Source organism: Pteropus alecto, unplaced genomic scaffold (genome assembly GCF_000325575.1).
Source record: "Pteropus alecto unplaced genomic scaffold, ASM32557v1 scaffold306, whole genome shotgun sequence".
Taxonomy (NCBI): Eukaryota; Metazoa; Chordata; class Mammalia; order Chiroptera; family Pteropodidae; genus Pteropus; species Pteropus alecto.
This window is the reverse complement of record NW_006437748.1, coordinates 154,114-169,718: the sequence shown is the minus strand read 5'-3', so window position 1 is coordinate 169,718 and position 15,605 is coordinate 154,114. Positions and strand designations below refer to the sequence as shown.

The window sequence follows — 15,605 nt, the reverse complement described above, 5'->3', positions numbered from 1 at the left end:
ATTAATAACTCTCTCTCTGACAGTGTGCAATCCTCAGCCTACTTGGATTCTGCCATGCAAACACCCTTCTTCCCGAGTCATTCTTCAACACATAATACTACCTGCCAATATCATTGTACACTGAACTGCTTTCTTCATTCTACCTGTGCTCTGACATTCCACTGCAAACCAATGTCCTCTTCTCATGCTGACAACACCATAAACCTATTACACAATATGTCACAGCAGGCCATGCAAATGGCCTATAATCCTCTTTGGATTTTCTCACCATACCGGGCCACCTCTCTCACAATGACCTTCTCACAGAAGCACTGCTTATTTCCCTTGGGTTCTGAAATCTCATTCCAGGCATTTTGAATACTCACCTATATTCAGAAGATATGTTGATCTGTAGCATTCATTTCTTGGTGTAGTTCTGTTTGGTTTTGGTATTAGGAAAAGAAGAGTCTCATATAATTAGTTAAAAGTATGTTCTCTTCTATATTTTGAAGACATTGTAAAGATTCTTTCAATTCTTTAAATGTTTGGTAGAATTTACTAATGAATCCAATTGGGTCAGGCCTTTATGGGAAGTTTTTCTTTTTTCTTTGTTTTTTGTTTTTTGTTTTTTTATTACTAATTCAATCTTTTTACTTGTTTTAGGTCCATTTAGGTTTTTTTATCACCTTGTATTGGTTTTGGTTGTTTGTGTACTTTTAGGAATTTGTTAATTTTATCTGTTACTTAATATGTTGGTATATAATTTTTTTATAGTATGTTCCTTTATAAGTTGTTTTATTGCTGTAAGGTCAATATTGATGCCCCAATTTTTTGTTTTTGATTTTAGTTATATGAGTCTTCTTTTTTTTAATCTGATCAGAGGTTTATCAATATTGTTTATCTTTTCAAAATACCAACTTTTGGTTTCACTGATTTTTCTTTGTTTTTTTTTTTTACTTTTACTTTCTTAATTTCCACTCCAGTTTTATTATTTCTTTCCTTTTGCTTGCTTTAGGTTTATTTTGCTCATCTTTTTCCTATGTCTTAAGATGGAAAATAACTTTCCCCTTTTTAAATATAAATGTTTACAGCAATAAATTTTTCTCCAAGAGCTTCCTGATAGCATCACAAAATTTTTAGTGTATATATGTTTTTAAATTTATTTTTCAATTTTGATTTTTTGAAGTGTTTTCTAATTTTCTTTTTCTTCTTTGCCCATTGGATATTTAGGAGTCCTTTGTTTAATTTCCACATATTTGTGAATTTTGAAATTCTCATGTTATTTTTAATTTTATTCCACTGTATACAGAGAAAGGCTGAACAGATTTCTTAGATCCTGGGCTTCTGCAGCATGGAGCTTGATGTGATTTAAAAAAATGCTATTGGCCGGTCCCTTTAGGGCAGATAGCATAGTCTTAGTCTGGAGCAGTGGGGGAGAAAGAGTCCTATGATCCTGGATGGACCTGAAAGAAATAGAGCTTCCATCATGCTGTTCTGCTGGGGGTGAGAAGAAATAACTTTTTACTCAAATGCTGCAGACTCTTGCTTTTCTTACTTAACTTTAGTAGATTTTCTTGAATCTGTGTTTCTTCAGTTATTGTATGCTCTTAGAACAATTTCAAGAGATTTTAATTAATTTTTTTTTTCAGCCGTCATGCTTTCTTAAGTGGAAAGGTATCCACAGAGCTCTTTCCTCTGCCATTTCAAAGTGTCTCTATTGTCTGATCCATTCTTTTTCATTTTTGAATACAAATATCAACTGCAAAATAATGTACTAAGAGGAAAATCTTTAAGTTGGGCCTGTTTACTGGCTTAGAATAATACATATTACTAGTTATGAATTATGAATTTCACTGAATTTATCTTTTTTAGCTTCAAGTCTTGATGACTGACTTTTTTCAATATTTCTTTATGACCTACCCCCATCCCAGCCTATTCCTGCCCCTCAGGGATCAATTTATTAATTAACCAATGTCAAACTTTATATTTTTCAGACCTTTCCTGGAGATTTTTATCTCCATCTATTAAGATGTAAAGTGGATATTAGAAACAAGCAGTTCTAAAGTATCCACACATTCTTATAGCTGAAAATTTTTGTAAGAAAAACTAGGAAAACAATAATTTTTAAGTAGTTAGAGGGAAATCTTATATTTTACCTCTTTACTGATATGGTAACATATCATCTATTATACATTGTCAAGTCTTCCATAAAAGTAAGGCCTATTGATGACTGAGGGATACTCTTGTTAAAAAACACTTTACAGATTTTTTCCTAAATTGTATTATGCATTTATTCTTAATATCAACATCAATAGTATTTATTAAGTACATGCCGTGCACTAAGCTGCATCCCAGATATGGAATATTTCATCATCAGGACAACTCTGAATTAAATGCCATTCTATTTCAATATCATTCATGGAGTCACTGAAAAATAAATAGGCTTAGTGACTTCCCCCCAAAAATTATGTAATAATTTTTACATGATTATATAAATTACAAAAGAATTACATAATACTAATAAGTGACAATAATCAGATTTCATTCCTTTTTTTTTTTTTTTTTACTCTAAAGCCCAAGGACTTAGCTACCAACTTAAATTAATTCTTTAAACAATACTTTTGATTTGAATGGAATTCTAGAGCTTTCTAAACATCTGTTGCCTTTTCTGATCCTATATCAACTGTACAGAATATACATTTAAGTGTTATTTACTCCATTCTACAGTTGAGAATATATGTCCAGTGACACATCCCAGTTCATGTAGTTAAAAGTGAGGTAGTTAGGACGAGCCCTTAAATCTTATTATTATTAGCTCTGGGTTATTTTTACAAGTGTTCACTTAACCAAAATATATCAAACATTGTTTAACACTTTCTCAGTATTTATGTCACAAATAATTGGAATTTTCTTAAAGGTAGAAACTATACTATATAGCATATCATTCCTGATGCCCAGCATTAAATATTTTGTTTATAATAGTTCCCCAATAATTTTTTTTTTGGCTTTTGAATTCAGGATACTGTGAGTAGCAGTTCCTAAAATAGATTTCATATTTATATCAACAGATGGTACTGTGATATGTCAGGCTTAAAAGACAATCAGTCTCTGATCCCTATGCTTATTGTATCCTATTTTTTTTTTAAGGTAGAATTTTTTTGTGCATGTCTTTTTCCCTCAATATTCTCAGATCATTATCTATATACTTACTTTCTTCAGTTTTTCTGGCTCTATTAATTCCATTATTTTGAAAATTTGGTTTTAATGTGCCAAAATTTGGGAAAACTAGTTAGAATAGTATGTTGGCTCTGAGGTGGGGCTTGGGAAACTAAAGTGGAAAAGTTTAAGTGTAGACTTTGAAGGTTTCTAGATCTTCATAGGTCTGAAAAAACAAAAATAAAACTGCAATAAAGCAATTCAATTTATTTAAAACTAAACAAAAGTTATCTTATAGAGTGATATCTTAGCTTTAAAAATGTTGTTTCTTATTTATCTGTTCAGTTTATTACTAAATGTAGAATGTTGAGAATTGACAGAGCCAAATGTCTTTCCACAATAATTAGATTATTTTTGGTAACAGTTAGGAGCCACCAATAAGTAGTGGTAAAAGGGGGCTAGTGTTTTTTGTCACAACCTTCTACTTCTTAGAAAAAAGTATGTCTCAGACCAAATACTACTACTCGCAAACATGTATATTGTTAACAAATAAAATATTCCTTTCGTGTCCCTGACAACATTTTACATTTAAGTTCACTTTAGGAAAATTGAATAGTATTTTAGAAACAGACTCAATTAGTGTTATAGTTAGCGTCAGGCAATAAGAAACTCTGAATCATTAGGTTGAACCCATACTATTGTGGTATCAACTTTGAGCACCATTCCAAATGACAAAGGACTCCCTGGGTTTTTATACTTTGTTCATACAATCCATACCATATTTAATACTCATTTCATCAATGATTACTTATGTATAACATTTATTAATGTAATAAAATTTTCTGGTATTTATAAAAAAAGACAACTGAAATATTAGTTGGCCCTCATGAAATGTTTGATAATGCCCCTTCAAAATGTGTTTTGCCTTAGGACATTCTTAAGATATAGAATAAACCTAACATACACATACACAGACACAAACATACATGGACACACACATATGCATACACAGACACCCATCACTCTTCTGTCTCAAGGTTAGAAGAAGTTGAGAAATATGTGGAGTGTAGTATGTAAGATGAAGATCAAAGCAAGATTTTTTTTTACTGTAAATATAGTTGATTGAAATACAAGACAAAACTGGTACACTAACACTTTCTTTACAACATTAAATTTACCCTAGGAAGTGCAAAGGCAGAACCAAACTGTAAGTACTAAGCGATATCAGTAACAAAGCAGACAACAGATCTGCCTTCATAGAGCTTACACTCTAGTAGGAGGAGAAAAAAATTAATAGAATATATTAGTGAGTTATACAGAATTTTAGAAGGTGATAGATGCTATCTGGAAAAAAATACAGGAGGGAAAATGTAAAGGCAGTACATGGGGCTAGCAATTTGATCAGTAATGATTTCATTGAGGTGACATTAGCAGAGTTGAAGAAGATAAGAGTATGAGCCATATGGGTATCTGGGGAAGTTTTTCAGGTCAAGTACAAAGGCTTTGAAGTTCAGGCCTACCTAGTGTGTTTGAGGAAGAGCAAAGACACTAGTGGGACTGGAGTAAGGTAAGATTGGAGGAAAATCATAGAAATAAAGTCATCCAATAATATGGGAGGTAATTACTCTGAGTGAAATTAGGTACTAATGGAAGAACTTCAGTAGAGCAGTGACATAAATAAACTTAAAATTTAAAAAGATCATTATGAATAGTCTATAGTGCACATTAGTTAGGATATTATTACAGTAGTCAAGACTAGGCCTGGAGTGATATCTCTGAAAATGTTGAGAAGTAGTTTTATCCTTGTTATATTTTGTAGGTAGAAACTACAGGATTTGTTAATGATTTGGATATGGGAAAGAAGATAGAAGTTAAAAATGAGTCCTAAGATTTAGTCTGAGCAACTAGAAAAATTGAATTTTCATTAATAAGAGTGAAAAGAATGTCAGGAGGAATAAATCAATTTAGTGCATATTAAATTTGAAATGTTCTAATTAAAGCTGTTGAGTAGACAGTTGGATATGAGTTGGGAAGGAAGTATGGACCAAAAACATATATTTGAAGTCTTGAGTATTTAAGAACTATAAAACTTTTAGATTGGATGAGGTTCTTAAGGAAATGAACGTAGAAGACAACCAAAGACTGATTTTAAGGTGCTGAGGAGGTGAGGAGGACCAGGAATGGAGCCCCAGGAAAACATACGTCCTGAAAGCTAAGAGAAGAAAGTGGATTGAGAAGAAGGGAGAAATAGATTATGTCTAATTTTACTGACAGGGCAAATTAAAAATGTGCAAAGAAAACAAAGATTCAAACAAAAACAAATATTGTGAACTGATTGGTGATTTTACTGAAATGGAATTTACTGGTGATGTTGAAAAGAGCAGTTTCAGGGCAGTAATTGTGGTAGGATTGGAAGTATGATTGAAATGGTTTTAAAAAGGAATGAAAACAATTAGAAAAAGTATAAAGCAAAATCCTTTTCCAAAATTTTTCCCTAAATAGGAGCTGAGAAATTACATTGTCAATAAAAGGAGAAAAGATAGAATGGTTACCAGAAGCTATATATATAAAATCTGTAGAATGTTTGAAAAAATTGCTTCAATTTTCTTAGTGAAATAATAATCAGGAACACCAGCTGATAATAAGGATGGAGTAGGAATAAAAAGATACCTGAGGAGAAAGAGTTAAATAATCATAGAGGAAAGAGGGAAAGCGAATGAAGTAGCAAAATGAAGTACAATAGGTGGACAAGATTAAAACTCATTCTAGAGCTTTATGTAAAACTGGCATTTTATATAAACTTATTTCAAAAAGGAAATTTTATATCCAAATATAAATGACAAGACAAGGCTACTTGCCATTAAAAGTATGCATTAATTCATATTGAAATATATCCAAAAACATTAACATTTTGTTAAAGAACCAATAATTTAACACTAGGAGTGCACACACACATTTTTGAAAAGACTGCTGTACTGAATGACAATTTTAGTTCTTGCTCTCAAGTAGTTTAACAACATAAATCAGAACTTGTTTGCCTAAGTGAAAAAAGAAAAAAAATAATCTAAATCCATTGATTTTTATCTGTTTTAGAATCCCTAAGGGTAGGTACTTTGTCTTAATGTCCTGTGAAATGTGTAGAATCATTCTGTGAGCATAAAATGCACTCTACCAGATGGTATTTGATGGCCATGTTCATCTTTAACATGAACAGAATATTAGTTTAGGGAAGATATGTTTCCTTTTTCAAAATTCCTGTTTTCCTGTGTCTAAGTACATCGCTCAATGTTTCAAATTCCCATTGGTGCTTCTGAAAAATGGGTGACTTAAATTAGATGCAATGATTAAGTTGTTGAGCAGACTAGAAAGAATAGTTGCTTTAATCTTTAAAGATTTTTTTTTTTTGTCCATCAAGCCAAAGTTAAAGGAAAAACTAGCTATCTTAGTTCATTGTTATTAAACATGTATCAGCAAACCAAAGACTAAATTCCATTACTCCCTAGCTATTCAAAGTGAGCTTTACTCAATCATTTAACCTGAGGTATATATTTAACCTCAGGTTGTTTATCTGAGGCCAAATAAAATAGGAGCTAGTCATCCATTTGCTATTGTTCCTTAGCTCACTAGGCATGTTTACACCTTATGGCATTTTCCCTTGCTATACCCTCTGCCTCTAATGCCCATTTCTATATGACTTGCTCTGTCATCTTTTGCATTTGTCAGATTTTCAGATTTTCCTGATAACTTCCCTCATAACTGATATATAAGTGAAAATTATCACTCTACCCTCCCCTATATGTCCTTCCTGAATTATTTTATATTTTGGTAGGACTTCTTTGGATCTGAAAACTATATATTTTAATTTTTTTTTTTTTCACTAACTGTTCCTACTACATTGAAAACTGCATAAGGGAAGATTTTTTTTTCCCCCGTTCTATTATTCACTTGTGAAGTCCGAGTGCTTAACACAGCATAGATGTTCAATAAATATTTTTTGAATTAATCAGTTGTTATTATCTTCACTTTGTAGTTAGGTATCTTGCCTGAGAGGAGGTGATACAGTCAGTGCTGGAACCCAGGTGGCTGGCTCCACAGCCTACTGGGTAAACTCTATAATAAGCCCAGGAAAAATGAACGTTACCATATTTCTCTTAGATCTTCAATAAAAAGCTCAGATTTTACTTGACAGATAAAAATAAAACATAAGAAATATTTTTGTACTAAGGATGAGTAATTCTTATGTATTAGATTATGGAAAATATTTTTTTAAAAAAAACCATTGCTTTTAAAAGATGAAACAGTTACTATTATCTCTAGATTAAAAAAAAAAAAAGGAGTGTCTTCCAATTAAATAAATTATAAAGAACACTAATTAGAATGATATCAGAAAGAATAATATAGTTGAAGTCTTTTTTCATTTCCCATTTACCTATTAGGTTATTGTGAGGCTTAAATGAGAAAAGGCATGCAAATATGGTTCCTGACGTATAGTAAATAGTCAATAATTTTAACTTAAAGATTCACTATTCAATATCAGATATAAACTCTGCCCATCATTTAAAGAAAGCTATCTATACTCATAAATAGAAAAGCAAAATTTTAAATGATTTTAGAAATATATTTTAGGGCACATATATTCACATGATCAAATCTTAATACTCCAAGAATCATTGCTTCTGCTGATTTCTCCTATTATTACTTTTATGTGTTCTTCCTTTAGATATTGGCAAATAGAGATATACAGTATTTATACTGGAGCTAACACTTGTAATGGATATATTTAAGAACTCTGATCTAGGTAGCACCATTTTCCCTTGTTTATTTAGTTGACTGAGAAATTCTTAATCTTCCCTAATTACGACACTATTTGCCACAGATCCTGAAACAACAGAGTTGACTAAGAGGATAAAAGAAAGAAAACAGTCAAAGAAGGATTTCTTTCTAAATATGGATCTTCGAAGTTTTCAATATGGACATAACCTCACATAAGAATGAAGTAGTCTAATTATTGGCTTTCACAATCTTTAAAAGCCTGAGGTATTTGAACAGTTAAACAAAACTGGAGAAATATTTCAAGGTACTTCAAGGATTGAAAGTAATGAATTTGGTTGAAAAAAATTAAGAATCCGCTAGGAATTCTTCTCTATTGTTAGTTTACTAACATAACAAAATCATGAAACATAAATAAAATAACACCATAATCACAGTGATTTCATCCCTCAAAAATAATATAAACAGAATATATCTGATACATTACAAGAAATCTTCAACATAAATCTGGACTTAAAATTATTTGCACAAAGTTATCTTGCTTCAGAATCTATTTCTTTTGGCATTTATGAAAATACAACAATAAATTGTCTCAAAAAAAACCCCAATAACAACAACAACCACATACCCATAAACAAACAAAAAGAAATAGTAATATCTATAACAATATGCCAGATAAAAAATGACTGGAAGAGAAAACAACAGAAATTGTTTAATGTGAGCTTTTTAGTGATAAAATACAGTCTTCAGATATAGCATAATTCAGTGTTTCTTCAAAAAGTTAATTGAGTATCACTACTTTCAGTTTCATTTTATCTTTTTTTTTTTTTTTTTGTTACTACTCTTTTGGCAAGTAACAAAAAAACAAGGGAAAAACATCAAGTATCTATACTATCAATCCCATTGAGTGTGCTTTAAAAAATCCTTTGTTTCTTATTCTCTACTCTGAGGCTTTCACTGTAATTAATTTAATAAAATTAAAAATTTTAGATTTAGATTTAAATGGAATGTTTTGAAGTTATTACTGTAGATAATTTATTATATCATTATATTTTACTATTTTATTTTATTCTATTGTATGTGTATGTATGTGTGTGTAATATGAAAGAGCCTTACTCAAAAGAAATAAAATCTTGATTTGGAAGAAATGGTCATTTTGTCTGCTTAATTAGAAATTGACTGCAATGAGGGTGCAAGGAGGAAAGCAAGACCAGTAAGATGGCTATTGTCATAATCTGTGAGGAAGATGGTAGGAAAGTTCAGATACAGCCAGATACTGCAAATATTTTAAAGATATATCTAATGGGATTTACTGAAGGTTTACACTAGAGAGTAACAATGATCAATTAAGGTCAAGATATGGGGTCTGAACAAGAAGAAGGAGGTAGATGCTGCTATTTACTGAGATAATGAAGTTACTGAACACAGTAGGTTGTTTTCTTAATGAGAGGAGGAGTGGGAAAGAGATCAGGATTTGGGAGTTTTAACATTTTAAATTGGGAATGCTTATAATTCATCTAATTTTCGGTTCAAATAAGCAACTGGATATGTCTGAAATTCTGAAGAAAGGGCTGGCTTAGAAATATTGGTATGAGCATCCTCAGCATCTAAATAGTATTTGAAGTTTTGCAATTAGATGAAGTGACTAAGTGAGTGATGTCCAAGGACAAACCTCTGGAGTGATCCAGTGTAAATATGTTTTATAGATGAAGAGAAATCAGCAAAGGAAAATACGAAGTAGCCGATAAGGCAGAATTAAAAGCAGATGGATGTGATGTTATAGAAGACACACTAAGGAAGTGTTTCTTGGAGAAGACATTTTTATCAAGCACAGATTAAACAATCCTGCAAAGCTTCCCCCACAGAACCTGGCACTTTTTAAATATTATCTGTTATTTTTCAGTTGTCCCTGGACTCTGAGGTTTATCTAATCCAACAGAGGCTTCTGGCCATCCATCAATTGTGGTAGTTAATGGCGCTATTCTATGATCAGGGTTATGTCATGTGTGTCAAAGCTATCTGACCTATCAGTAGAAACAGTGCCTCCCTGCTGGTCTAAACATGAGATTTTACACTTGGGTTCTTATTGCTAGACAGTTATTGACAGTTATTTTCATTGAAAGGACACCATATAACTACCCTTATAACCTACCTTAAGGTCAGTGCCTATCAGTCAGAGAGGTTGATATTTCTGCCAGGCCCGGAACATATAAAGAAAATGCCTCTAGCCTTTTCTCAGATATTTCTCCTCTCCCTGGGTCATACTTAGTGAAATCCCTTTCATATCCCTTTTATATCATCCATATTTCTTTCTTCACCCTTATCTTCCATAATGAGATTTAAAGGCTCATTGGAAAAGGAAATTGGATGCTTTAGAAGGTCAAATTCCGGTCTCTAATGCCACAGAGTAGAGTGTCTTTATTTTGAGTAAGAGAAACCCAGGACTCAAAGTCAGAAGCTATAAATTTTGTATTCTCTGACTCGAGAGGAGAGGAAAAAAGGCTAATATTTATTGGAAACTCACAGTGTACCAGATGTTAGTGTATGTGCCTTGACATAGATTATTTCAATTATATCTCCCAATATCTATTAACTTTTGTATTGTTATAGGTTTCATTGTATAAATGAAGAAATTGAGAAATAATCACAAAATTAAGAGGTGGAGCCTGGCTTTAAATTCAGGCTCTCTGAATCTAGATTTAGGATTTTTAACCATAATGCTTTCCTGACTCAATATATTCTGAGCAGAAAAAGAAGGAAAAAAGTGGATTAAATAATTTATCTACACTGTAAACATTTATGTAAAATTTAACACATTTGTTTAAATTGTAAGATAAACTCATGCAAAATTAAATACATAAACCTTAGGAAAATCATTACTGTATTTCCTCACATATATATTCAGAAAATATTATTCATATTCACTCTTACTACTTTCAGATGAGATAAAATAATGAAATTTTGGAATCAGATATGAAATTATTTTACATCTCGCCATTAGCTCATTTTTTAATCCTTATGCTATAAGAGTATCATGGATATTCTGTGCTGTTAGTTTCAAGTTTATATGTTACACTATACTGAATAGCAGCCATGTCAATTACTTATTATTTGATTTATGTTTTCTCTCTGAAGGCAACTGATCGAGAGGGAGACTCAATAACATATGCCATTGAAAATGGAGATCCTCAGCGAGTTTTTAATCTTTCAGAAACGTAAGTTAGAAATGATTCCTGATTTTTTTTTTCCTTTTTAAATGTTAATGTACTGATAGCAGGAGAACAGACTTCTAATCAGAGGATTTCAGCTGTTTGTAGTTTGATTTTATATTTTTTTTCTATGAATGTTAATGAGAGCTGGGGGGAATAATTCTGAATCCAGAAATTTTACCCAGGAGACTATTTATTAATTTTAAACATGTTTTACTAGATAAAATCCACTGAGGTGGAAACATTTCATTTGCAGGCATAACCTGGGACTAATTATATCTGTCTAAAGTTGTCAGCTCCTCATAATAACAAGGAAATTTTTACGAAGAGTAACAGCACTAAATAGTTCACTCAAAGGGAATTTTTTTAAAACAAACTGTCATTCAGACACATTTAGAGTGCCACCAAACTCCATCATTCAACTTTTGAGTAATGTAGGTATATTTTTAAAGAGTTAACATAAAAATATTGCAAGTCCATGCTAAGGCTGTTTGTGGTCTGTATAAACGTCATTTTACTCACCTCCAAACATATCAGAGATAATGTTAACCATAACTTTTGAGAAAACTTGAAGTAGGCATTAAGAAGGAATTGAGGTTTGCAGAGGGATCATTTACTTCCTTCTGCGATAGCAAATTAGCTATTCTGCTGTCACATGGGGCTGTTTGTTAAAGAGCTGTACTTGATACCTCTCTGATATTTTCTTTGTGGTCACTGAAAGAAAGGAGACCCGAACTTAGCCCATGGTTGTAAAATGAAAAAAATGGCAAATGACCTAGGCATTGCTTCAGTCTTAGGAATATGTGGTACATGATGCCAAATCAAAGGTACCATGCATGGTCACATGGTCTTGTGAGGAATAGCTGCAATTCTCATGTCAAATAGGATGTTACAACCATGAGTTAACATGCCTGGAAACAAGATTTCCCAGATTTTTAGATTTCACAAATGAATAAACTTCCATTTAAAAAATGAAAGACTTAACCATTTTGAATTTTCCCCTATGGATAAATACAAATCGTAAATTAGCTATAATTAACAATCATCATTAAGAAAGAAAAAAAAAATTTAAAGGAACTTTAACAGTAATAAAGACTGTGTGGTACTGGTAAAAAAATAGATGTGTAGATCACTAAGATAAACGTAAGTTCAGAAATAACTCCTAACATTTATGACCAATTTATTTCTAAAAAAAGAAAAATGAAAAGAGAAGAAAGAAAGAAAGGAAAAAAAAGGAAAGAAAAAAAAGAAAAAGAGCCAAGACAATCCAATCAGGAAAGAATAATCTTTTCAGCAAACAAAGCCAGGACAGCATGTTAAAAAATGAAGTTGAATCTTTACCTCATACTATTTGCAAATATTAATTCAAAGTGGACAGAGATAAAACTATATAACTCTTAGAAGAAAATACAGAAGTAAATCTTCATGGTTTGAATTAGGCAATGCTTTCTTAGATATGACTCAAAAAGCACAAGTAAGTAATAAGAAGACTGAAGTTGGATCTCATCAAAATTTGAAAAACAACACTGCTTCAAAGGACATCATAAAGAAAGTGAAAGAAAGACAACCCACAGACTGAGAGAAAATATTTTCAAATAATGCATATGATAAAAGACATGTATCAAGAATATTTATAGGCTAGCCTAGACCTTTAGCAATATATTTTAACACATTTGAAATGGAGGGATACTGAAATTTCAGTCCTTCTCTTTGAAATTTCTGGGATATTTATGCACATCTGCACCACCACTTCCATGTAAGTTGTAAGGATTTTAGTAATTTAAGTACTCTTTCAGAAAACAATGGAAAAGAAATAATGTTCTGCCTTATAAGATATTTCATACAAATAGTGTTATTGGTTATATTTTCTTTCTTAAAATAAATATTAAAACTACATATTATAGTTTTAAATAAATACTGTGTTGTTTTTACTTTAAATATTATTTTATGCTATGATACAAATTTTAGCAATAAACATTATAATATCATTACTTTATCTTTTTTCCATTGAAATAAAAATATGCCAGAAAATTTTTATAATTCTTTAAAAAATATTAGTAGTAATGAATAATCATTTTAATGCTAGTATAGATTGATAAAATATTGAATTGTTGTATACAGTCTGAGTTAAATAGTCATAGTCAAAAAAGAAACTCATTCTTTAAAGAAAAGACCTTTGTTTCATAAAAATCACAACCATTTGTTATGAAAATCATTGAATATCATATATTGAATGGCCAGACCTGTATGATTCTGTATTATTTTAATTTTCATAGTGTCTGCAATGATAGTTGCATATGATTTAGCAAATATTTATTCAGCAGACATTCACATATAAGTACATGTTTAAACAAAATGTAAAGAAACTTTGTAAGTATGATTACCAAATTTTTAAGTTATTTATTACAAGTGATTGAAGAATTTTTATAGACTGACAATCTATAAAGGTATGTGATGTAACACTTAAAGGCTTAGTCTGCTCCTCATTAGAATTTTATGTGATTTTTTTTTTCTTCACTGGCATTTTTATTTCTTTCTATGTGACCAAATTCATTTTGACACTAAATTTAAAGCTTGATTATGTTTTTCATATCACTTCAAACTTTGATTACACTGGAGATTAATATGTAAGGAAGATGATATATGTTTTCTTTTCTGTCAGTTCTACTTTCAGAATATATATCAAATAAAACTACTTCTCACACCCTTCACTCCACCACCTTAGTTTATGCCACCATCATTTTTTTCCTAAACTGCTACCAATACCTAACTGCTTCCATTGGTCTGTATTTGTTGATCACTAATTATATTTAACATAGAATGCTGTATCAAACTTGAAGCAATCACACGTTTTGAAGTATATTCTAATCTCTTTAAATATCATTATAAGGCTTGTAACATGATACCCAAAAGCAATATGATAAATTGGCCAAAGATTCAGACACTTGTAAGTATAAATGATGGTAAATTGCAAATAATAGAAAGTATTAAAAATGTTTAAAGGAAGGATAGAATACAAAGCACAAAACCTGTCAGATCATCTCTCTCAGTCCATAATATTGCTGCTGCAATATTTCCTAATAAAGAGTGTAATTTGGGAAAATGGGTACTTATAGAAACAGGTTTTAAATGCTAGCTCATTGGTTTGTTTGGAAGTAGATACCCTCTACTACTTTTTATATACCGTATGTTTAAACAACTTTTGAAAATCATTCTATTGTTAGGCAATCCAACTCGTTGTCCAAAAGGGCTTGATTTTATTAAGCCCCATACATTTCAGAAATATAGCCTTGGAGTTTGGTGAGGAAATTCTGTTCAATATAATTAATACAATTGAGTTGGAATTCACATAGCATAAAATTAACCATTTTAAAGTTAATGAGTCATTGCTTTTAGTAGACTCACAAAGCTGTGCAATTACTAATTCCATCTACTTACAAATATCTTCATTCCAAAAGGAAACACAAGCTCATTAAATAAACAGTTTTTCCCTACTACCCTTTTCCTCAGCCCCTGGAAACCAATAATTTGTTCTATCTGTATGGATTTATTTAGTCTAGATATTTCATATAAATGGAATGACACAATATGTGACATTTTGTGTCTGATTTTTTTCATTTAGCCTAATGATTTGACATTCACCTATGTAGAAACATGTATCTGTACTTCATTCCTTTTTATAGCTGCATAACATTTCATCATATTTGTATATAGAAATCTGTTTATCTATTTATAAATTGATGGATGTTCGGACTGTTTTTCTAAATTGTGGCTATTGTGAATACTGCTACTATGAACATATATGTGTATGTGTTTAAGTATCTGTTTTCAATTCTTTTGATTATATACCCACAATTGAATTTGCTCGGTCATATTGTAATTCTATGTTTACTTTTTAAGGAAATAACAAACCATTTTCACAGTGATTGAACCATTTATATTCTACCAGCAATGTACAAGGGTTCCAGTTCTTCCACGCCTTCATCAACATGTTATTTTCCCATCTGTTTGTTTTGTTGTTGTTGTTGTTTTGTTGCTGTTGTTGTTTTGTTGTTGTTGTTAACTATGGCCATCCTAGTGAGTGTGAAATGGTATTTCATTGTAGTTTTGATTTGTGTTTCCCTGATAACTAGTGGTATTGAACATCTTTTCATGTACTTGTTTGCCATTTGTAAACTTTTTTGGAGAGATATCTATTTAAGTCTTTTGCCTATTTTTTTAAAATTAGATTGCTTGTTTATTTGTTATTGAGCTTTAAAAGCTCCTTGTTTATTTTGGGTACTCTTATTAGATATACGGTTTGCAAATATCTTCTCCCATTTTGAAGGTTTTTTTCACTTCATAGATAATGTCCTTTGATGCACAAAATTTGTAATTTTATGAAGTTCAATTTATTTATTTTCCTCTTGTTGCTTATGCTTTTGATATTATGTTTAAACATCCATTGTCTAATCCAAGATCATTAAATTTACTCTTATCTTTTTGTCTAAG

At 31.0% G+C, this 15,605-nt stretch overlaps 1 protein-coding gene across 1 annotated transcript in view; it reads left to right on the top strand.

Annotated features, from left to right (window-relative positions):
• LOC102885755 (protocadherin-15) overlaps positions 1 to 15,605 on the top strand; it is a gene marked incomplete at its 3' end in the record, with an annotated part of 563,452 nt that overhangs the window by 394,947 nt on the left and 152,900 nt on the right. Inside the window, exon 17 of the mRNA XM_015591761.1 lies at positions 11,041 to 11,120. Coding sequence (XP_015447247.1) covers positions 11,041 to 11,120 — 80 coding nt within the window. The remainder of the gene's footprint in view (positions 1 to 11,040; positions 11,121 to 15,605) is intronic.